Source organism: Bos javanicus, chromosome 16 (genome assembly GCF_032452875.1).
Source record: "Bos javanicus breed banteng chromosome 16, ARS-OSU_banteng_1.0, whole genome shotgun sequence".
NCBI classification, from domain to species: domain Eukaryota; kingdom Metazoa; phylum Chordata; class Mammalia; order Artiodactyla; family Bovidae; genus Bos; species Bos javanicus.
The window spans coordinates 74,226,573-74,250,861 of NC_083883.1; the positions used below are offsets into that span (position 1 = coordinate 74,226,573).

A 24,289-nucleotide genomic window follows, 5' to 3' on the forward strand; every position below is an offset into this window, starting at 1 on the left:
GTGGGGTGCCATTGCCTTCTCCAAGAACTTACCTGTAGAAGTGGTTAATTGTTAGGACTAGAAGGCAACTGTGGGATTTGTTCAGCCCCCTTCAGAGGAAGGGGCTTGGGCTCAGACAGCAACAGTGACAAGCTCTGCTGTGACCACGTACCAAAGAAAGATTTGACATCCAGGTCTCTCCTGACTCCCTGGGGCCCTTTCTCCTTTCTTTTGAAAGAAGTCCTCGTAATAAAATGTTTCTTAAATTTTATGTCTTGTCTGCTTTAAAATCAAATAGTACTGAAAGCTTTATAATCAAAATATCAGACCTCCCCACTCCTTGTTTTTGTTGAAATAATATTTCATCTTGTAATATTTTCTGTTGAAATCTTTCATCCCATCTTATCTCCCTGCTCATGCTTTTGTCCTCTCTTAACCTTGTGGGTTAATACCCTTTCTTTAAATTCCTTCATTGTCATTTTACTGGAATGGCCTGGGGAGGGAGACAAGATAAAACACATTCGGTCAATCAGTCTCGTTGAACAACAACAAAAAAACCCAGTTTCTCACCACATTTCCCCCCAAAGATCCTGTATCCCCAGACAACTCATTTTTCTGAAGTCAACACATCGTCCTATGCTCCTGGAGTTTACCCTGCGCCTGGCCCTGTGCTGGGAACTCGTGGCTTACCAGAGTTTCTGTCTGGCCTGTGCCTTGCTGCCCCCAGAGACTTGACTGAGGCATAGAGAGAATGATTTACAGGAGGAAACAAAAAATAGATAATGGCAGTAAGAAGCCCTCCCACCCACTTGTGAATTTCAGAGAGCTTTCAGATCCAGGATCTCTTTCACAGCCGCAGATAAGCACAGGATCGGTTGTTTGGTGCTGACAGTGAAGTTAGAATCACAGCATCGCTCTATCCCAGCAGAGCAGCATATCTGAAATGCGGACTATGAACATTCATGTTCAAGGTGCTTGTAACTTATTATTCGGTTCTTTTGTCTGCAGATCTAAAGCTTCCTTTGCCAGGGGAGATGGAAGTGGACTCTTATACTTCCAAGGGAGTTACTGAGTCTCGTTTTTCCTCCTCCTGCTCCTCTCATACAGACCCAAGTTTGTAATAAAGAAGGCTGCTTCTCTGAGAACACTTACCAGGGCTCAGCTTGGTCCATGGATAAAAAGAGTCAGAAACAAATAATCGTGAACACTTTCTTGGGAATTCTCCTAAAGTCTCGAGCCAAAGTCATTGTCTAGGTTGGAACGTGAGATTCATTTATGTATTTATTTCTGCTGCAGAAATGTCAATGCTTCTAGGATTTGGATGGCATTCCGGGGTGCAGTCTATGGATGGAGAGGGGACAGAGGAAGAGGCAACACCAAAATGCATTACAATTTAGGCTGTGGTTCAGACAGTGTGTTAGGCTCCTTGTAGCCCTAGTCCCTTGAGACCCTTGATGGAGCCAGAGATAAACCAGGACATTGAAAGGACTTGAGGGTAGACCTGATGGGCTCCAGAATTGCCTTCCAGAAGCTGGCTGGTGTCTGAGTTCCTCTGACAGAGCAGAGAATCGGACTGTTTAGCAGAGAATCGGACTGTTTAGTCCCCACCCCTTCTTTAGCAGCCCCACGGATGCTCAGGCTCGTCTCAGAGCTTATTTGCTGTCACTGCTTCCAGGAACACTCTCCACTGTACTGAGCCACTGGGAAAGGGTCCAGTTGCCGTGCCCTCTGCCCTGCCAAGAAAAGAGTAGGATTTGGGTCACATGGCTTTACTGTCATGTGTTTCATACTGTAGAGGCTAAAGCTTCAGGGTCATGAAAAAGACCCCACTTCACCAGCTAAGGGCTTCCCTGGTGGCTCAGTGGTAAAGAATCCACCTGCAATGCAGGAGATGTGCATTCGATCTGTGGGTAGGGAAGATCTCCTGGAGGAGGAAATGGCAACTCACTCCAGTATTCTTGCCTGGGAAATCCTGTGGGCTGAGGAGGCTGGTGGGCTACAGTCCATGGGGTCGCAAAAGAGTTGGACACGACTGAGTGACTAAACAACACTACCAGCTAAGAGTTGCCCGGGAGCCAGAGAGGGAAATTCCCCAATTTCCTATAGTTGTGAATCAGGGCGCCTGTGCTGAAACATACATCCCACTGCCTGAAACTCAGACTCATGAGTGACTCAGCAGTGCCTCACCTGAGCAGGGACAGAGGGCAAAAGCCTGGGAACACTGCAGGTTCAAGCCGTGTTGGGGATGTTTGAATCCTGAGAGTGCTCTTTTGAGATCACAGAACAGATTCTTCTAGAGCCCTCACAGTTCAGGTCATTTCAGTCGCTCAGTTGTGTCCGACTCTTTGCAACCCCATGGACCGCAGCACGCCAGGACTCCCTGTCCATCACCAACTCCCGGAGCCTACTCAAACTCATGTCCATTGAGTCGGTGATGCCATCCAACCATCTCACCCTCTGTCGTCCCCTTCTCTTCCCGCCTTTAATCTTTCCCAGCATCAGGGTCTTTTCAAATGAGTCAGCTCTTCGCATCAGGTGGCCAAAGTATTGGAGTTTCAGCTTCAAAGCGCCGTCACAGGGACTCATAAGATGTTCTGATTCCTCAGACCAAGCAGATAAGGTTATGTCTCAAGCAAAAGAGACCTCAGGATGGCCTCTTGCCAGCTCTCATTTGAAGAGCCAGGAAGTTCCTCCTGATTTCTACCTTAATTCTTCTTGCTTCATTCCCTCTCACTGGTTCTTTAGTAGGGTGACACAAGAGTTGGAACCATGGTTTGTTCACCATAGTATCAACAGTGTCCAGACGCATGGGTAACTTGCAACCAGTGCAGCACAGTCAGAATGCACTCTGGCTAGGGTGCTGAACAGGATCCAGGAGGAAAGAGCTCTGGGCTTGAGCTCTAGTCTTGGCTCTGCAGCTAATTTACTATGTGACCTCAAGCAAACCACTTGACCTCTCTGGGCCTCAGTTTTCTCACCTTTAAAAAAGGGATATCTGGACTAGAGGTTGCGAGGTCATATGCCAGCAGGATCAGGCAATTAAAGTAAATGAGTGAATCCAGTCGGGCGGGGTTGTCCCGACTGTTACATGTTGACTCCCTTTAAATGGGCAGCTGTTGCCTGATGGAGCTGCCAACCCACGCTGTCCCAGGCATTTAACTCTTTAAGAGATGCTAAGACTCTGGATGTTTTGTGAAATCTCCTGATGTTTAAACAATTTTGTGGGTCAAACAACATCTCTAATTCCCCCCTAAACTAGAGGATTTGAAGGGCCCTCCCAACTCAAATTCTCTGCTTCTAAAATATACGTCTTCTAGGGAATTCCCTGGTGGTCTAGTGGTTAGGACTCAAAACTGTCACTGCTGTGTCCTCAGATGTTCAATCCCTGGTCAGGGAACAAGACCCTGCAGGCCATGCAAAGGAGCCAAAAAAGAAGAAAAAAAAAGAAAGTGCCTTCCAAAGAAGATCACTAAGAAATCACCTTAGTTATGGTAATTTCAGCTATTGCAAAAGTAAGTGTCTGTGTGTGGGCTCATGCTTTCAGCTTTTGGTTCCCCTCAAACGACACTCTCCTGGTGGTCTTCCCCCACATCCCACTTATACACCTGCAGGGGATTGTTTGTTTGGTGTCAGGAGCCCAGCCCTGGGCCAGATGGAAGGTACAGCTTGTCCAATGAGCTCACCAGTGGTAATAGGCTGGCTGTGCTGATGAGATAGCCCTCCCCTTTCCCTGCATGAAGGTAAGAGTGGCCACAAGCAGTGGCTGATTCAGGCTCTGGACCTTGCTGCCTTTTCAGGCCTTTGCTGGCTGTGTCCCTAGGCTGAACTGGGACTAGGAATCCAGTCTGCATTATTACCAATCTGGAGCTCTCCAACCTAGCTATATTAGTTTGCTAGTTTCCAAATTAGTTTGCATTTGGAACAATGGAGCACAGACTAGGGGGCTTAAACCACAGAAATGTATTATCTCACAGTTCTGGAGGCCAGAAGTTCAAAACCAGGGTCTCAGCAAGGTTGGTTCTTTCTGAGGACTTCAAGGGAGGGAAGGGTCTGTCCCAGGCTTCTCTCCTTGGCTTGCAGATGGATGTCTCCTCGCTGTGTCTCTTCACATCCTCTTCCCTCAGTGTCTATTTGTCTCTACGTCCAAATTTCCCTTTTGTATAAGGACACCAGTCATATCTGATTATGGCCCATTCTAATAACTGCATTTTAGCTTGTTTAACTCTGTGAAGACCCTATCTCCGAGTCAGAGCACATTCAGAGACACGAGGGGTCATCGGACCTCGACATCTGGATTTAGGGGACACAGTTCAGTCCATAACACTACTTCACCATGGCCTCTAAGCGCCCTGCTTGTGCCCCTTCTTCCCTGTGACAGCCCAGTGCTGCAGCATCCCACGTGCTGCTACTCTGCTCACTGTATGCATGCACTCTGTAGGGACTGAGGTTCTCTGCAGTGGGAAAGGTGAGGGGACGTTTATCGGACACCCATTAGGGGACATACAGGCCTTGCATTTCAAGTAATAGTAAGAGATGTCCACCGGTGGTCCAGTGGTTAAGAACCCACCTGCCAATACAGGGGACACGGCTTTGAGCCCTGGTCTGGGGAGATCCCACATGCCCTAGAGTAACTAAGCCCGGATGTCAATGCTGTTGAGCCCATGCACTGCAATTACTTAAGCCTGTGCTCTAGAGCTGTGCTCCGCAACAAGAGAAGCCACCACAGTGAGAAGCCCACACGCTGAACAAAGAGTAGCCCCTGCTCGCAACTAGAGAAAGCCCACATGTAGCAAAGAAGACCCAGCGCTGCAAATGGATAAAAGAAACAATTTATTATAAATGAACCATTTATAATAGCTTATAATAATCATTCATAATAAATGAAAATATGTATTTAAAAATGAATAAATACATAAATAAAAATTAATAGTAGGAGATTCTGTTTATTCAGTGAGACACTACCTCTATGGTACTTTTTATCTTCACATCGATAAAAATGGTATTCCCAACTGCAGTTGGGAAGTGCCAAATATCATTCCAAGCACTTTATATGAAGTAATTTTTTGAATACTCACAATACCCTTTTGAGGTAGATATGATTATTTACATCCTTCTACACATGGGTTTCCCTGGTGGCTCAGCTGGTAAAGAATCCGCCTGCAATGTGGGAGACTTGGGGTTTGATCTCTGGGTTGGGAAGATCCCCTGGAGGAGGGAAAGGCTACCCGCTCCAGTACTCTGGCCTGGAGAATTCCATGGACTGTATAGTCTGCTGCTGCTGCTGCTAAGTCACTTCAGTCGTGTCCGACTCCGTGCGACCCCATGGACGGCAGCCCACCAGGCTCCCCCGTCCCTGGGATTCTCCAGGCAAGAACACTGGAGTGGGTTGCCATTTCCTCCTCCAATGCATGAAAGTGAAAAGTGAAAGTGAAGTCGCTCAGTCGTGTCTGACTCTTAGCGACCCCATGGACTGTATAGTCTATGGGGTAGCAAAGAGTAGGAAACGACTCAATTACTTTCACTTTTCACAGGTAAGACCCTGAAGCACGGACAGCTTAGGAAAACTTCCCCAAGTCTATGGTAACTGATGGAGTTGGATTTGAATCCCAATAGTTGGCTGCAGAGGCTGTGCTTTTAATCATTACCAGACAGTATTTGGAAAAGACAGAAGTATTATTTTCATTGAATAGATGAGGAAATCGAAACCAAGCATCTAAGGAACTTACTCAGGGTCACAGGGGTAAGGGGCAGAGTAGAAGCAGAATTCCTGCCCTGGAAGCCACAGGGCTTTCCTCAGAAGGGACCAAGTGTCCTGGGTCCCCTCCCCACACCCTGCTCCACTTACACAGGCCCACAGGTAATAGGGCCAGCCCACAATCTCTAAACCCTTATTTGTAGTTAACCGTCTCCGTGCATGCGTGCTAAGTCGCTTCAGTTGTGTCCAACTCTCTGTGACCCTATGGAGTTGTAGCCCGCCAGGCTCCTCCGTCCATGGGATTCTCCAGGCAAGGATACTGGAGTGGGTTGCCATGCCCTCCTCCAGGGGATCTTCCTGACCCAGGGATTGAAGCCATGTCTCTTATGTCTCCTGCCTTGGGAGGCAGGTTCTTTACTACTAGCACCACCTCCATACGGAAGGGGTAATTATTGGGCAGAAGGGAAGGGAGGCCCCTTCTCGAATTAGAGCTAAATCTTCTCGACTTAGATTTCCTCGCAGTCGCTTCCAGTGGACAAGCACACGAGCCCCGAGGGGTCAGGTCGAGACCTGAATCCTGGCGTTTACTTTCTCAGCCTGAATAAGAAGCAGGGCAGGGCGGTGGGGAAGGCGCTGCGAGGGCCTGGGCCTCTCAGGAACAGAGTATCATATTTATCGCGACCCGCCAATCCCGGATGTGGGGGCGTGGCCACACCTGGGAGGCGGGCCTACACCTGGGAGGCGGGGCCGGACGGCGGAGGTGGGGGCCGCGGCGTCCCCGGGCGAGGCGCTGACGTGAGCCTGGCGCACCTGGGCCGGGCAGGTGAGGGCCGGCGCGGGGCGGGGAGCGGAGCCCGCAATCCCTACCAGCGCACAGCCAGGCGTTGCTCGCCCTACGGGTCGAGGAGCGCGGTGGCGGCGGGTGATCGTACCTGGGGACTTGGTTCGGAGGGACGTTCGCTTCTGGCAGCCGGATTGAAGACAGGTGGGAACGCCAAAGTCCGGAGACTAGCTTGGGGAAGGGAGGGCACGCCCGCTGGTGAAGGGTCCCCTCCAGAGCCTGCAGGGGTGAGGAGAGCTTGCTTAGGGACATCCGTGCGTCGGCCGATGTCCTCTAGGGCTGGATGCCCGTCCCTGTGGCCCAGGTGGCTACTGGATGGTCAGTCCCAGCTTGGGATCGCCGGACCCTTCCCGACCCCTCGCTTCGGTCCACTTCCTTTCCCTCCCCGCCCAGCGGGAGTGCGCGGCTCCCAGCCTCCACCCACCCACCGTCGGGGCGCGCTGCGGCGCCTCCACCCCTCTGGTCCTACCGGCTCGCCACTCCGCCGGCCCTCGCTGCCCACAGAGGGGATTTCCCAGGCCGGCCACCCGGCCAGCCGGCCCTTGATCTTGGTGGGTGTTTTGGAAAATTGCGGGTCGGGGCAACCAGTAGCTTCGGCCAGTTTGTTTTCTCTCCTGGAATTTGTTTAGCACCTTCAGGCCCCTCGCCCTGGGCCTGGGAGACACCCGCGGATTTCCAAGTAGCCAAATGAGGTGCTGAGGAGGGTGGCGCTGGGTGTGGTTGCTCTGGGGGTGAGGCTCTCTTCGCCTGAAGGGGCTGGAGGGCGGGTGTGGAGAAGTGGGGAAAGTCTTCCAGGCTGGGCTGGAAAGCAGGCCCGGGGTGCCACTGTTCACAGGGAGCCTGCTGTGTGGTAAAGGGGTCATCCCGACGCGCCCCTGCTCTCTTGGTGGCTGTCAAAAGTGGAAGCCAGGAAGGGAGAGGAAGAAGGCGCGTTTGAGCAGGGGTTGGTGACGGCGGGGTGCCGACCCAGAACAGTACTTTAGGCTTAGATGTTTGTATAACACTTGACACCAGCACCCCATACAGGGTCGCTAGCTCTCTCCAGCCCCCAACTTCAATCAAGCAGGGGGGAAGGGCATAGGAATCATGGGTAGAGGTTCAGAATTTACCCCTAAACAGGGCTGAACTAAATGGAGGAAAGACTGGGGAACTCGGAAGATGGCATTTCAGGTCCCTCCAGGAGGAGGGAGGAAAAAAGCAGGACCATCGCCTGAGGCCTGTCTGCAAGAAATGAGAGTGTGTGTGTTTTACTCTGAGCAAAATCATTGACAGCTGAGTCTCGGCTTCAGGGTGTTCCTGGAAAGTAGTCTGGGCAGGGGCTGCAGAGATGGCAGTGCGGGTGTTTCTAGGGGGCCTGTTCCCTGGACTGGGGGTGTGAGAGAGGACAGTTCATGCCCTGGGGAGGCTGAAAGCATCTGTGCTCAGGGCCCAGAGTGAGGAGAGTGATTGGGTGAGGATCTTTGTTCTGTGGCTGGTTGAATACCTGTTGGAGACTCAGGCCTTGAATTTTGCTATGATGGCGGCTAGAGATAACCAGAGCTGAATTCAACTAGGCAAGGGTTGTTCTGTGGGCCTTGGGATTTGGGTGGCAAGAGTGTTTTGAAAGAAAACTTTGGTTTAGGTGTGTTTAAGGGTGGGTGTCGTGCGGTCTCCTCCCTAAGCACTTCACTGGCCCTCTGTGCTGCTTGGATCTTTGTCGATGTTTTTGGTTTACTCTCTCGGTGTACAGAAGAAGGGAGAGACGTGGAGGGCTGGGTGCAGTGGCAGGTTATGGTACAGCACACTCTGACTCAGAAGTACTGGGTCCAGGCCCCAGACAAAACACTTTGCTGTGCCTCAGTTAACCCAGCTGTAAAATGGGGATGATAACAACACTACTTCTACATCATGAGGATGAGGTCAGACACATTAAGTAAAAGCGTACATGAAAACTATAAAGCCTATGTAGATATAGAGGATTGTTGTTACCATGGTTTCTATTAGCTGAAGGCCATCATCTTTTTTACCTCCCAGTGGCCAAGAAATGCCTTAGCTTCCTGTGGTTAAAAAAAAACATATATATATTACTTGTAGTGTTCTGTTTTTAAGTTATGAATCAAAACATGTCATTGTAGGAAAATGTGAATCATAAAAGTATGTAGGGAAGCGTGAAAGTCACCCACAATCCTACCATCGCTAAGGTAACTACTGGGGTAACGACTAAGAACTTCTCGTTGCATCGATATCTTATTTCTACCCCCTTTAAAAATTCTATGTGCATATATTCACAAGTGCATGTTATGTTACAAGATGGAAGAGATACTACCCAGTCAATATTGTATGATGCCTTTTCCCTCTTAAGTACATATATAAAGATTTTCCTAAATCCAATAAAAATTCTTCAGATGCCTCAATGTTAATAGCTGCTAGATGCTGCAGCCTATGAATGTCTGATTAGCTGTTTTCCCCTGTTATTTTGGTTGCCTCCCAATTTTCCCTCTCTGCCTTTTTTTGTAGTCTTAGTTACTGGGTGGCAGGTGGAGATACTGGTCGGCTTTGAGAAGATGGGGAGGGTTAGCTGTGATGGAGGTGGGGCAGGGAGGAGGAGGCTGGGCAGGGTTGCCCCTGTGTGCTGCCATCTTGGGAGAATGCTGAGAACACAGGGTTCTAGATCTTAATCACGGATCTCTATGGGTGGCTACTTCTCCCTCCCCATCACTCTGTGTGCAGTTCCTTGTGTTGGCTTGATTGCCTTAATTTTTTTTGTGATGTGCCGTGGATCAACTAGGAGGAACTCTCTTCTTCAAAGCCTGCAATCCTTCAAGGGGTGGATTTCACATGTCTGCCAGTCCTAGACACAGGACTGACCATATTACAGTAAGTGTGTTAGTCGCTCAGTTGTGTCCAACTCTTTGTGACCCCATGGACTCTAGCCCGCCAGGCTCCTCTGCGCATGAGATTTCCCAGGTAAGAATACTGGAGTGGGTTGCCATTCCCTTCTCCAGGGGATCTTTCTGACCCAGGGATCGAACCTGGGTCTCCCACGTTGCAAGCAGATTCTTGACCTCCTGAGCCACCAGGGAACAGTATAGGAGGGCTGACCATATTGCAGTAGATCTTCTCAAAAGCCCCTTACTAGGTTGGACCCGTTTGCCATCCATTTCCGGTTCTCTTGGTTCTTCCTTCGCCCCATCCCCCCCATCATCACAGGCCAGAACTGAAGAAGGGAAGGCTAGAACTTGCCCTGCGGAGGATATGCATTCCCTCCTCCTTATAAGGTAAATGTTCTCCGGGGTTTGATAGCTTGATTTGCTGCCCTATGGAGCAACCTACACCAAGGCCAAGAACTTGGGGGAGGAGGGCACTTGAACACGCCATGCCACCTCGCCTGCCCACGGGGAGCTCTGCTCCCAGGGGGGCAGGTTTCAGTTGCAGGGCTTGGTAATTGGGTCAGAAGGCTCAGGTGAGGGCAGGCCCTGCTTTGCTCTTAAAGTGCCGGTGACCCAGCGGAGTTTGCGTTTTCCCATTTGTTTGCAGGCTGGCCTGGGAAAGAAGTGACGCATTAGGGGCCACCCCCTCAGCTAAGCTCCTCTGAGGGGGAGATTTAAGCTGACTCAACTGGTTTGATTTCTGAACCACAGCCCCGGTGGGAATCTTTCTGGGTGGGAAGGTGACTTATTTATCTTCCTTTTCTCAGGTTCTTGTGGGGTTTGAGCAATTCCAGTGTGGATTTCTTCAGGCAGTCTGATGAAAACATTGTGTTTAATAACTGACCTCGCGCTTGTCACACGGTAGCTGACGAACAAATATTTGTTGAATGAACGTTGTTTTGCAGGCATCAATTTCTCACGTGAAAGTAAAAACAAAGTGAGATAAGAACACCAAAAAAAAAAAAAAAGTCTAAATGCAACATCCCAGGCAAGCAGTTCTCCAGGGATTGCTCTTTCCTGTAGACACCCAGTTGGGACAGGCCTTTGTTTCCCCCGCTGGCACCAAATGTTATCTGCTAGGCTGTGCTGAGCCCTTCTATTTTTATGAGGATCAATTGCAGACTTTACCCAGGCTGGCTCCTGTAGCCAATCAGTTCCACTCAGCCTCTGTGGGGGAGATAAACAGACCTAGGTAAGGAGGCTGTCCTAACAGTAGGGAGCGTGTCTCATGACTGTTTTTCGGACTTTAGGGTTAGGCACTGTGATATTTGATTATTCCGGGGCTTCTGAGCTCAGTTACAGAGCACTGGATTGTTCTAGGGATAACCTGCTCACACTCCCCTTCCCCGCTTTTCCCCGCCCTGTACAGAACCTTTGGGTGGCTCAGAGCAAGGAAACCTGACTTGAGGCGCAGCTCTCAGATTCCTGTGGATACACTGCCTGCTCATCTATGTGAGTGAGGACTTTGCAACCAGGACCCACCCCTTTGCCTGCTTCTCTCTCATCACGATGCTGTCATTCAGTAGTTGTCTAAAAAAAGAGCGCGCGCTTCAGTTCTTGTCTATCCTTTGCTGTTTCCATAACTTTTTTCTTCCCTCTCCTAAGATGAGATTGAAAAGGGCAATTTCCCTTCTGTTCTCTTGGTACTTCAGGAAGGACTGTGTTCCAGCAGGGATGACATCATCTTTTTATTTTTCTGCCTCTGGATTTAAATAGAAGAAATGTGATCTACTTACATGATAAGTCTGATTTGGCTGGAGCATGAAAAATAAATGGCTTTGGAATAAGAATCAAAAGAACCTTTTAACCTCTTTTCTTTTCTTCCCCACCTGGCACAGTTTATTCCCATATTTAGTTTCTTTGCTGTAATCTAATGAAACTGTAGCTCTATCATAGGGGAACAGTGGCTGGGAACTTTTCCCAGGGGCTGGCCTAATTCTCCTCTCCCCACTTCTCCCCTTCCCCCCAGCCCAGATCATGGCCCTCCACCCCCGCAGAGTTCGGCTGAAGCCCTGGCTGGTGGCCCAAGTGGATAGTGGTCTGTACCCAGGGCTCATCTGGCTACACAGGGACTCCAAACGCTTCCAGATCCCCTGGAAACATGCCACCCGGCACAGCCCCCAGCAAGAGGAGGAAAACACCATTTTCAAGGTAAAGGTCTTCTTTTACGGTCTCACTCGAAACGTTTTCCAGTTCTCAGGCCTTTCTGGTTTTTACTGTCTTGTTTTCAATTTTGGCGTGAAGAAGGTGCTAGATCCAAGATGCTGAGGCAGCAGAATGTCGTTGATGCGGGTCGGGGGACAGACTTAGCAGGCAGAGTGATTTCTCTTGTTGGGGCATGTCTGTTATTACGGTCGAGGCCGTTTGTTCTTTCCCATCGGTCCAAGGTACTCAGCTCACATCCCAAGGGATGGCACGTGTGACTGGCTATGCTCCTGCTAATTGCCTGTATGCTGAGGCTGTTCTAGAGCTCTGGAGGGTCAGCCAGCAGTCAATCTTTCATTCACTCAAGGTTCTTGCTCTGGCCTGGAAATGGCTATCCAGACCCAGGCAGAACTACTGAGTGGTAGCAGGCTCCTAACAGCCTGTAGAATGGGTGTTGAGGGCCCTCTGCAAGTTTCTTTTGGAATTAAAACATTTTGCCTCATCCACCTATGCATGCGTGCTCTGTCGTGTCTGACTTTTTGCGACCCCGTGGACTATAGCCCTCCAGGCTCCTCTGTCTATGGGATTTTTTCCAGGCAAGAGTATTGGAGTGGGTCACCATTTCCTCTTCCAGGGGATCTTCCCAACCCAGAGATCGAACCCCTGTCTCCTTCATTGGAAGGCAGGTTCTTTACCCCTGAGCCATCTTAAAAAAAGGAAAGGTGATTTAATTACAGGTTTTTATTCTACAAATGTTTTCTTAACTAAAGAATAGCTTGGATGTGAGAGTTATTTTGCTTAACTGAAAACAAGATTGAATCACGTAACACTTTATAAAATGTGAGTGAAACCAAAATCTAAGATGGAAGTCAGTGAGAAGGTAGTTGTGGGAAGGGCTATTATGTGGTTTGTAACTCTGGAGCCTGTGCCTCCACTCCAGACCGACTTCTCTGTGCTGGTCAGTCTTCTGTCTCTTGAATAACTTTAGTTCCTGCACCTCCAAAACACGGAGAAATGAGTTTCTCCATTTTTTCCCTGACTAGCAGCTGGAAGTCAAGTGAAATCCAGTCTCTATCCTGAACCTCTAAAGATTGATGCCCCAGGTTCTGGCTGAGATTGGGCCAGGAGAGGTGGACTCATACCTCAAAGGAGAGCCATCCTAGAACCGTTCTATTGGGTATAGAGACAAGAGGTAGAGAAAAAAATTGGCCTGTGAATACTTACAAAGTAAATCAGTGCTTTTAATTTAAAAATTTAATAATGATATAAAAGTGGTAAGGAAACCATCTGGAAACCAGCACCAATTATTGGAGCTGGCATCAAGGAGGATGGGCCTGGTCTGGCCTCTTGCCTTGGCCTGCAGCCGGACTTGTTACTGAAGTGCCTGATGGTGGCTGGCCATGGGGAAAGAGGCTGGTTCCCAAAGGTTCCACTCACGAGAATGTTCTGAATCCTTAGGGCTTGAGGAAAAGGTGGCTGCATGCAGCTGCTCTGTCCTAGTTATATCTGTGCATCTGTTTGCGGCATGCTAAGGGGAGGTCTGGGTGTCAGGAGGAGAATGAGGGTGCCTTCAAAGATCCCAAGCTCTGGCAGGCCTTTGGCAGCATAAGGGTGTTGAGGTGATGACCAGAATTAAGAGGGTATCTGCTCCACACTCTAGGAGTATTATCTCATTTAGTTCTCGATGATGCTGAAAAGAGGATGTTACCCTCCTGTTGTAGATGTGAAAGCTGAATCTCAGAGGGGCTACGTAACTTGCCCAAATCACATAGTGGTGGGGCCAGGATTTGAACCCAGGCCTATCTGCTGCCCCTCCATTATCAGACAGCCCCTTCTGACCAGGAGCTGTGAGTCCCGGCTTCAGATCCCACTACCGGCACTCGCGTGTGTGGTCTCGAACAAGTCACATAATCTCTCTGGGCTTTAGCTTCCCCTTTGGTAAAATCAGGATAAAACCAGTCTTGCCTGCCTCACGAGATTGTTGTGAGAATTGAGTGAAATAAACGTCTAGAAAGGGACTCATAAATTGCCATAAAAATGCAGAGACTGTGTCCGTTTTTGGAAGAGAAATAGGGACCTGCCTGGTGACCAGAATCTCAGAATGGGTTTAAACATGGGTTGTTTATGAAGACAATGGCTGTCACGTGGTGGATACCACCCTCTGCTGCATCAGCCTCAGGTCCTCCACAGGGTCTGAATGGGCCCAGGAGCGAGGCTGTGCTGTGAGCAGAAAAGGCTCTGGGTTAGTCTGGCTGCTCTCCATGGAGAGGCAGGGATTCAGGGAGCCACAGAAATTTGCAGACCTGTGCCAAAGTCAGCACTGCCCAAGCCAGCTGAGTGGGGCCGGAAGTGAGTGGACCTGGAGGTCAAACAAATGGAGGGGAAAATAGGGAGAGGTAGCCGCCAGGCACCGCCAGGTGCAACTGGAGATAGGACTCTCTGGACACTGGGGGCCAGTGAGGTGGAGATCGCCTACCCGGGGCTGGATGCAATGGAGCCTGCTACGCTGAGGGCAGCAGCCTTGTCAGCTCCCTTCACTCCATACTGCATAGCAAGGAGGGGAGCCCCCTCCGGCCCCAGAAGAGGGTAGGAAAAAGTGAGTGCATCAGAGGATAAGGATTCAGGTTGGCTGTTGGAAGAAGCTTCCTCGTGACTGTGAGGCTCTGCAGGGAATGACTGAGAGAGACCAGAGTACTGAGAGGACAGGGCAGAAAAACTCCGTCTGGGCTTGAGGAAGAAGTCCACAGTCAGGATTGGAGGCGGGGAGGTGGGCTGGACGAGCGACGGGCCCTGTCAGCTTGAACAGGCTGCTGTGTGCTTCCCGATCTTGAGTCCTCGGCAGACGACACCCCCGTTTTCTGCACCAGGACGTACTAGACAGGCCTGAAGAAAGCATGGACATGGAGAATATGTTCACGGTGGGGAAGGGCGGATAGCCCATGAAGCAGAAAGCTGATGCCTCTTAGACCTGGAAACTGAAAACCAGAGCGGCGAGGCCACAGTGGTTTTGGCCCAGGCCACCAGCCACTGGTGTTTCCAGAGAAATGTTCCCAATGTGGGAGTTTGAGAAAGTAGGGAAAGGCAGGCAGTGTGAGTTTATTAGGACTTGAGGCCCTCCGCCGCCCGCTGCGGCGAGTTGAATTCTCAGAGTGTGTGTCCTGCCCTCCCGCAGGCTATTTTAGTCCTAAAGGCGCTTGGTTTCTGCAGTTATTTGTGCATCAGATTGAAGATGGAAGGGGAGGGACAGCAAGACCACACGCTTCAAATCATATGCCATCTTCCTTTTTATTCTTGTTATATAAGCAACTCATGTCAAAAAAATTAAGTAAAACAAATTATCTGCATTCCTGCTTTCAAAGTTACCATTAGTATCTTAGTGTATATTTGTTTCAGATGTTTCTTTATTTTCAGCCCTTCATTATGGCCATTGTAGTCACCAACTGGCACCAATGCTTGAGATAAGGCTCCTCTTTGCACAAGATTATATTTGCATCTGGTTTAATCTCACTCCGGCCCTCCCTCGCCTGGTCCGTCAAGGTGGTGCTTCCTGCTGCAGCCTCTGTACACTGGGGTTGGTCCTCCAAGGTGGTGCTCCCTGCTGCAGCCTCTGTACACTGGGGTTGGGCCAGGCGGGCCCACGTGTGTCCGTGCCTGCATGCGGGAGGGTGGGCACACTTTGCAGCGTGTCTGGGCAACAGCAGGCATTCACTGCAGTTTCCTGTTCTTCAGGCCTGGGCTGTGGAGACAGGGAAGTACCAGGAAGGGGTAGATGACCCCGACCCAGCTAAATGGAAGGCCCAGCTCCGCTGTGCTCTCAACAAGAGCAGAGAATTCAACCTGATGTATGATGGCACCAAGGAGGTGCCCATGAACCCAGTGAAGATATATCAAGTGTGTGACATCCCCCAGCCCCAGGGCTCGATCATTAACCCAGGTGAGGCCCCAGCTGCTGGGGAGAAGGTGGACAGTGTGCTGGGTTCCTGGCTAGACCCTTCAAGAGATAGTCGACTTGAAAATTGCCTTGCTTAGAATGTTATGACTGCTGAACAAGAAATTCTGTCGCTGGAAAGGCTCAGAGAACAAAAGATATAAACTCACCAAGGTGTTCCTGCTCACTTAGTGGAACACTGAAGCCTTAGAAAATGGAGGGAGCATAGAGTTCTGTAAAAATAGCTTCTCTCTGGGCTCAACACTGAGAAGAGAGGCCAGGTAGTTTAGAAGGAGGAGGGATTAAAACTTGGAAGGTCTGAGTTCTAAACCTAGTTCTTTTCACTTTGCTACCATGGGACTTTGAATCAAGTCCTTTGACCTTTTGAGCCTCAGTTTCTTTCATTATAAAACCTGGGCTCTCATCTTTCCTGCCTATTTCAAAGGCTGTTCTAAGAATCAATTAACATGACATTCTAAAAGCTGATAAGTTCTCTTTGTAAATGATGGGTGGATGTCATTGAATTTGTAGGGTAAGATCCAACTGCTACTGCTAAGTCACTTCAGTCGTGTCCAACTCTGTGCGACCCCATAGACGGCAGCCCACCAGGCTCCTCCATCTCTGGGATTCTCCAGGCAAAATCACTGGAGAGCCAGATGATTTAGACTTGACCTCCAGTGAATCTAGGGAGGCCCTGCCATGAGGGAAGGTTCTGTTGTCACATTAAGTTTACAAAGGAGAGAAGCTGCGATCCTTGGGTCCTTAAAAGGGATGTTAATGCATCAAAGTAGGTTTAGAGTAGAAGTTAAAAGTTTTCTAGGAGAAGGGAATAGGGTGTGCAGCTCCTGGATAGTGGGGGGGATGAGAGCTTACATTAGCGTTCTAGAGAAGGAGCTGGAAGGTGGGGGTGGTGAACACCTTCGGTCCCCACACTTTGGCTAGGGCATTGGGGGTGCACGCTGAACCCCAGGAGCCTCTGTGCTGGCAGTGGCTAGCTTGAACAGTGGGTCAGCTACCAGGATGACAGTGAAAAGTGAGTGGCTTGCTTGTGGGCTTGTGTGTCTGTTTTTTGGGAAGGATCCACTGGGTCTGCTCCTTGGGATGAGAAAGACAATGATGTGGATGAAGAAGATGAGGAAGATGAGCTGGACCAGTCACAGCACCACGTCCCCATTCAGGACACCTTCCCCTTCCTGAACATCAATGGTGAGTGGGGTGATGGAGGGGTGCGGAGGGGTGAAGAGGAGGTAAGGGGCTTTCGTTTTGCAACTGTTGACACTATATCGACCGCTGCCCTAGGAGCAGTGACTGGACCCTGTGGCCAGGCTGCCAGTCTGTTAGCAAGTAGGGGTCATAGGCAAAGGAATTCCTAGGCCCAGTTATCCCTGTGGGGGTGGCTTCTAGGCATAGAGAGCATCTTCTGAGTCTTATGTGATAATTCAGAGAAATTAAAAAATGAAATTCATTCTCAATCGTGCATACAAATATACCAGCTGTTATAAATTTTGCTGATTTCCTTCAGGTCAAAGTGCAGATATCATTTTCCTGAATTGTAGGCCAATTCTTCTGGTGTTTGTCTTGCTATAAATTTTCTGTCTCTCCCTTAACAGGGGCTACTCTGCTAAGACTGTATCATGGGACCCTTGTGGCTTCTACAGCTCTTAATACTAGGCTCTGATAAAATTTATCTACTAGAGAGACTTTTATCTTTTTTGTTTTTTTAACCTTTTGAATTCAGCTTCCCAGGAAAAATGAGTTGAGAGGTTTGAGGGTCACTGTGTGACAGAGCAGGTACTGCATTTTCCGTTGTACCGAGGATTCTCAAACACAGGGAGAATTGTTCTTCTGCAGCATCTTTGCTTGAACTTTCCACTGACACGCTCCTAGTCACGTGACTTGCATTCAGTTGAGCAGCTTTTCACTGCCTTTCTAAGTTCCATCTGGCTGTGCGTGTGTGCTAAGTTGCTTCAGTCTTTGCGGCTCCATGGACTGTAGCCCACCAGGCTCCTCTGTCCATGGGATTGTCCAGATAAGAATCCTGGAGTGGGTTGCCATGCCTCCTCCAGGGGATCTTCCCAATCCAGGGATTGAACCCAAATCTCTTATGTCTCCTGCATTGGCAGGCAAGTTTTTTTTTGTTTTTTTTTTTTTTTTACCACTAGTGCTACCTGGCTGCTATGGGTCAAATGAGATAATTTTGCCACCTAGAAAATTCAGTATAGCAAGATGATTCCTTTAGGATTTTGGAATACCATACTCTAGATGATGCCCCTTCCTCGGAGAGTCAAGAAATGACTCTTACCTGTCTGCTTGTCTTCCTTCACTTACCCTGTCATTTATAACTTTGCAACCAAGTGATGAGTAAAGACAGTCATCATAGAGCTCGCTCAGGCTAATATTGCCACAGCTACATTCCCATTTAGTGAAATTTTAAGATTTGGACATTTGGAAACGTGAGATCCTTTCCCAAATCCTTGGCTGACTCATTCTGTTCTTCTCACCCCTTAAAAGGATACAACTCATTTCCAAGATATATATACTTTTTTTTTTTTTTTTACTATTTAAAAAACGTTTTTCTGATTTCCTATTTGTTTTCATGTCTTATTCAAGATTCTGTTCTGTGGCCTTATGTTACGGGCCACCTTGGATCCTTTATGGAAACATGTGAACATATATTAAAAACAAAAGTAAAATGGGTACATAGATTTAACCAGACTTGTACACAAAGGATCAAAGAAACATTAACCTCTGTGATTTCAGAGCTGTTGGGCAGAGAAAGAAGAATTGTTGAAGAATAGATGCATAAAAGGTGAGGTTAGGAGGAGAAATCTGAAAACTTTGGAGTGAGCCAACTTTGACAATAGCAGGGAAATAGGATGGGTTTTTCATTCTCTCAAGTTCTTTTCACTTTGCTACTATGGGACTTAAAATCAAGTCATTTGACCTTTTGAGCCTCAGTTTCTTTAATTGGATACTTTGGAATAAATAATACTCTTACATGGTTTAAATTCATTATGTTACAAAAAGGAAATCAGCTGAAAGATTTTCCTTCCATCCTTTCTCTAAACAGTTCCTTTCCTGGAGGAGACAGATCTTACCAGTTTCTTGAGTATCCTTTTAGAAGTTTCATGCATATAAAGTATTTGTTTGTTTTTAAATGAATTTCTATGTATTAACACTCAAAGTTAATCAATCAGTTTAGTTGAGTTTATTTTACAGAAGACAACCAACTTCTATTTAATTGCTGGGCCCAAATTTTGCAACAGGGAACCTCACATTCATACCCATTCTAATTTAATCCCAGAGAAAACTCACTTGTCTGTTAGTCATCAGCAAATGTACATTGTCAGAATTATGAGTCGATGCAAGAACTCACAAGCAGTTATAGAAGCAGGAGAACCTTGTTTCTTTTTGGTGTTTGTTGGGGGCATTATTGATGGGCTGCTACACTGAGTTGTGGTCCAGTGTTAGACCTTTAAGGTTTTAGAGCCTCCAACCCAGGTGGTATGTGAGTGGTACCCCGCCAGCTCACCCACAGCCTTCCGTTTTAGGTTCTCCCATAGCACCAGCCAGTGTGGGCAACTGCAGTGTGGGCAACTGCAGCCCTGAAGCAGTGTGGCCCAAAACGGAGCCTCTGGAGATGGAAGTGCCTCAGGCGCCTATACAGCCTTTCTATAGCTCTCCAGAGCTGTGGATCAGCTCACTCCCGAGTAAGTAAGCCTTGGTTTCCTAACTGGATCGTCAGCTCCTATTATAGTCCATTTCCTGCCCCACCTTCTGCCTCCATTTCTTTGCCTTGTATAGAATAGTCCCCCAGGCAGCCTCTGTGTCTGGTTCCTGGCTGGCTGATGAGTCACTGGGGAAGAAGTAAAGAAACATTAGCCCATACCCGCTTGCCCAAGAAGATCCTCTGATTGGCTGCTGTGCAGCTCTGCGTTACTCACCTCTTAGGTGGGTGGAAGGCCTGGGTTTATCAGTTTGCCTAGGATATTTGGGGACCAGGTTAGTTGTGGGAAAGGGAGGTTAATGACTGTGGATTTGGTCAAGGAGGCTCTTGGGTTTTGAGGGGCTTTAGGATCCAGAGAATCTCTCTTTCTGAATTGTGCACAAATCCATCTCAGTGAAGAATCAATGTCCTGCCTCTCCCTTTCACAATACACACGGTAGGGGGTGGGCCAGGGGTGGGGGGAAACTACCATTTTGTCCAAGAGGCTGATAGCTTTGGTAAGACCTATAGCGTTCAATAGTCATTTGCTGAGTGAAAATTTACTTTGCTGTGAACTGTGTCCTTTTGTGATGTATTATTAGAACAGATCGACAGTGTGTGCTCATCTGTGTACTTTTCAGAAAGATGGCTTGGTATTTTTTATTGTCTCTCTGGTTTCTTTAAACAGTGAGTCAAAAATGACAACACAAACCAGATGCTGCCTTAGTCTTTTCAGCTCCTTCCAACGCCTATTGATGTAAAGACTCAGTACAAAATGGGGAGACTAGGACCCAGAACTTTGGTTGGAGGAATTCTAGCTCTTAGGGAGTGGTGATTGAACCAAGATAGTATAGATGGACTCTGAACTGTTTGCTTCAAGGCAGCCTTTTGAGGGAATACTCCCAGGATATGTTGATGTCTCCCTGTGTTGCAGGAAGGATAACTATGCCAGTGGCCTTCCTGGACGCTGGCTGAAAGATGGCTTGATCCTAATGGACTTGCACGAGTCTTAGGGATGGACAGGCAGAGCAGTGGGGCAGGACTCTCACCGTCCCGTCTTACGTTGCAGTGACTGACCTGGACATCAAGTTTCAGTACCGTGGGAAGGAATATGGGCAGACCATGACCGTGAGCAACCCCCAAGGCTGCCGGCTCTTCTATGGGGACCTGGGTCCCATGCCTGACCAGGAGGAGCTCTTTGGTCCCGTCAGCCTGGAGCAGGTCAAGTTCCCGGGGCCAGAGCACATCACCAATGAGAAGCAGAAGCTGTTCACCAGCAAGCTGCTAGACGTCATGGATAGAGGACTGATCCTGGAGGTCAGCGGGCACGCCATCTATGCCATCAGGCTGTGCCAGTGCAAGGTGTACTGGTCTGGGCCATGTGCCCCATCACTTGTTGCCCCCAACCTGATTGAGAGACAAAAGAAGGTCAAACTGTTTTGTCTGGAAACGTTCCTGAGTGGTGAGTCTTTTTTCAGAGGATTGATGGGTGGGAACAGCTCCCTGCAAGTATGTCTTCCTTCTTCCTGCCCCGCCTCTCCTGGCTCTGCAAAGTTCTTAAAGAAACAGTTTCTTCAGCAAGAAGTCAAGGTAGAAGAGAACCTTGATTCTGAAAAATAAAAGTGACCGGGGCAGAAGGACGTTCCACTCCAAAGCTACATATTTGAAGCCAGTTTTAGGTTGGTTGTAGTTCCTTTGTTGGCAGAAGAGGGAGACAGCCTTTCATTGCTCCCCAGAGTCCACCAACTTATTTATCCTTCACTTTAGAAGGTGACCCTACTCATCATAATTGGTTAAACATATAGTCTTTTTGTTTGGGACATATTTGAGTGGCAAATTCAAGCAGGTATATTTAAGGAGAGGAATGAGATGTAAATTTTCCAGTGTGATTTGAACCCCAAGTCTAGTTTAAGTGGTATCCAATAAAACCCTCTAAAATGATGAAAATCTTCTATATTTGTGTTGTTTGGTATGTTAGTCTCTAGCCACATGTGGCTGTTGAGTATGTAGATGTTACTAATGTGACTAAGGAACCATTTACTTTTAGTGAATTTAAATGCAGTAGCCACATGTGGCAAGTGGCTACTATGCCAGACAACATAACATAAAAGCTGGTATTTACTGAATGGATATGGAATGACCCAGTATACCAAACTGCCCTTCCATGTTCTACAGATCTCATTGCCCACCAGAAAGGACAGATAGAGAAGCAGCCACCATTTGAGATCTACTTATGCTTCGGGGAAGAATGGCCAGATGGGAAACCCCAGGAAAGGAAACTCATCTTGGTTCAGGTGAGGAGATAAGTGTCAACAACTCTTTGCCTTTTTATCAATGCTTTAGCCCATAGGTCTGGGGTTGAGCTCTGAGTTGAGGTATCCATCAGCCTGTGTGGATTTTAATCCTATTAGATGGAGTAGCAACAAAGTTTTGTATATTGTACAGTAGAACCAGGCTGGAGAATAGAGGGTTGTCAAGGCAAATTACTGATTCACGGGAGACTTTTTCTCACTGACTTTAGAGTCTTGCAGAAGCCTAATTTTAGAAGTCTTTTGAGCTACTTTAAGGACGTATTCTGGAAAGTGGCAACAAGACCACTTGGGTTTGGCTGTGAACAGATGAAATTTGGGTAAAAGTCTTTGTCAATAAGCAGCTATTTATTTAGGTATGTGATGTGATGCTGCCTCTCGATTCTTTACCTTCATCTGAACCAAATTCTAAAGTGAACCTTGGCAGGATAGTCCAGAGAGATAAAAGCATATTTTGTGTCTAGACATTAAAGTTGGGGACTTCCCCATGGCCTCACTAGTCCTTCCTTCAACCTTGGGTCCCTCCTGCTGGTTTTCTTTTTTTTTTTTTTCTTTCTCTGAACTTTTTTCTCAGAGGATACCTGTGTGCTCTGTGTCCTGAACAGGTCATTCCGGTGGTGGCTCGGATGATCTATGAGATGTTTTCTGGTGACTTCACACGATCCTTTGACAGTGGCAGTGTCCGCCTGCAGATCTCAACTCCAGACATCAAGGATAACATCGTTGCTCAGCTGAAGCAGCTGTACCGCATCCTGCAAACCCAGGAAAGCTGGCAGCCTATGCAGCCCGCCCCCAGCATGCAATTGCCCACTACCCTGCCAGCCCAGTAATCATGAATGCCTTTTTTTTACAATATTGTACATATGAATATTTTTTATTTTTCAGATTTAACCAGCTTTCAAGCCTTTCTTCTTTCTAACAGCATTAGTAGTCTCTGACTCTCCAAGTATGTCTAGCTTTTAAAGTTGATTTAATTTATAAAAAAAATCACCCTTCATACTTTCCTCTTCTTCTTTAAACCTCCCAGTATAATGTAGTATCAATAGAAGGAGATTTAGCCTGGAGTCTGGACAACAGGGTTCTAACTGCAGCTTTGCTTCCAGGGGGGTGACCTTGAACCAAGTCATTGAACCTCTGGGCTTCATATTCGTTACTGTAAAGTGAAGGAGTTAGAATGATGCCTGAAATAATGCCAGCTTTAAGACTCTGACTTGATGACTTCATTCTATTTGTACAAGGCAAAACTGCCTAGAACAGAACACTTCTGCCTTGTTCTTGCGCCATTTTTTTTTTTTTTTTTGCTTTCATTAAAGTCCCCTGAAGCACTGATTTGTCCAGGATTGATCTCCGTTTGACCTGTTATGCTAGTATAGTAGGCTGGTTCCCTGATGGGGGAAGAAAGAGGGAGGGGTGCCAGCTGGTTGCTTAGGAACTAAGCTTGATATCTAAATAGAAATAGGTGCCAAAGTCTGAAAGTCACCCAGCTTGTGGAGTAAAAGCTCACAAATTGAGCTTCTAAAAGGAAGCTGTTGACATAGAAAAAGGTTAGGGATTCTGTGGTCAGGTGTTCAACTTGCTACCACATACAGGCATACCTCGGCGGTATTGCCAGGCTAGTTCCAAACCACCACAATAAGGTGAATATTGCCGTAAAGCAAGTCGTACAGATCTTTTGGTTTCCCAAGGCATATAAAAGTTATGTTTACATTATGGCGTAGTCTAAGCGTGCAATAGCAGCATATCTAAAAACACAAATGTGCGTACCTTAACTAAAAAATGGTAACCATCATCTGAGTCTTCAATGAGTCATAAAGTTTTTGCAAGCGTTACATCAAAGATCACTTATCACAGATCACCATAACAAAAAAAGAAGTATTGTGAGAATTACCAAAATGTCACACATAGACATGAAGTGAGCGAATACTGTTGGAAAATGGTGCCACTAGTCTTGTTTGATGCAGGGTTGCCACAAACCTTTGATTTGTAAAACACAGTATCTGCAAAGTGCAATAAAGCAAAGCACAATAATAAAATGAGGTATGTCTGTACCACTGTGTGTGTGAGAGAGAGATGAGAGTCTATGACTCAGTGAGAGCCTTCAGAGAGGATAAAGCTCCCTTGTTCTTCTTTCCCTTCTTTGAGGAAGACTTGACACTGAGCTGGGCCCACAGGACAAACGCCTCTGACTACAGAAGAGACAAGGACAGTTCGTCTGTGCATGGAGATGTTTTCCTCTCATTTGGATTTTTTGTAGTTGGGAAAAACAGGGTGTTGAATATGTTAAGGGCAGGGTGAAGAAGGCCTGGGCAGTGCTTTTCTGGAAAAAACGCATGTAGTACAAACCTGCACGTTTCCCTCCTGGGTGGAGGTAGGTGGGTTTGAACAATTAAGGTGAAGAGTGGTGCAGAACACTGCAGCCATGGCTACCACAAACTGGTATTCGCTTTCACTTTGCCCTTGACCCTTTTACTCTTTTTACGGTGAAATTCTACATAATTTAAACTCCACGCCCCAAATGGAAAACAAGATGCTAGTCTCTGGTTGCAGGCCCCAATCCTCCTGAATACTGAAACCTATTGTGGGCCATATCGTATTAAGAAAGTCCACGTCTGCTCTGCTATCCTTAAAGCCACCTCCTACTTGCTACTGAAGTTGAGCTAGCTAAAAAGTTGGGCTACCTTTATTTCAAAAACCATAAGCTCCCCTCAATTACAAGTAGCAATGGTACTTGTTTATTCGGAATGCTTAAGCTGTGGTTTTCGGGTCTCTAAGGGACC

General features: G+C 47.7%; 1 protein-coding gene across 5 annotated transcripts; it reads left to right on the top strand.

Annotated features, from left to right (window-relative positions):
• Nucleotides 1–6,482: 6,482 nt before the first annotated feature.
• On the top strand, nucleotides 6,483–23,548 carry IRF6 (interferon regulatory factor 6). 5 transcript variants are annotated; one of them, XM_061383626.1, is made up of 9 exons: nucleotides 6,504–6,659; nucleotides 10,794–10,876; nucleotides 11,394–11,575; nucleotides 15,299–15,503; nucleotides 16,575–16,703; nucleotides 19,049–19,207; nucleotides 20,273–20,665; nucleotides 21,379–21,497; nucleotides 22,118–23,548. In XM_061383626.1, the coding sequence occupies exons 3-9, from the start codon at nucleotides 11,402–11,404 to the stop codon at nucleotides 22,340–22,342; spliced, it is 1,404 nt and encodes a 467-aa protein (XP_061239610.1). In that variant the 5' UTR covers nucleotides 6,504–6,659; nucleotides 10,794–10,876; nucleotides 11,394–11,401; the 3' UTR covers nucleotides 22,343–23,548. The 5 variants fall into 5 exon arrangements, with proteins under 5 accessions (XP_061239612.1, XP_061239610.1, XP_061239613.1 ...); XM_061383627.1 differs by lacking the exon at nucleotides 6,504–6,659 and adding an exon at nucleotides 6,709–7,066; XM_061383625.1 differs by lacking the exon at nucleotides 6,504–6,659 and adding an exon at nucleotides 9,347–9,371.
• Nucleotides 23,549–24,289: the final 741 nt, after the last annotated feature.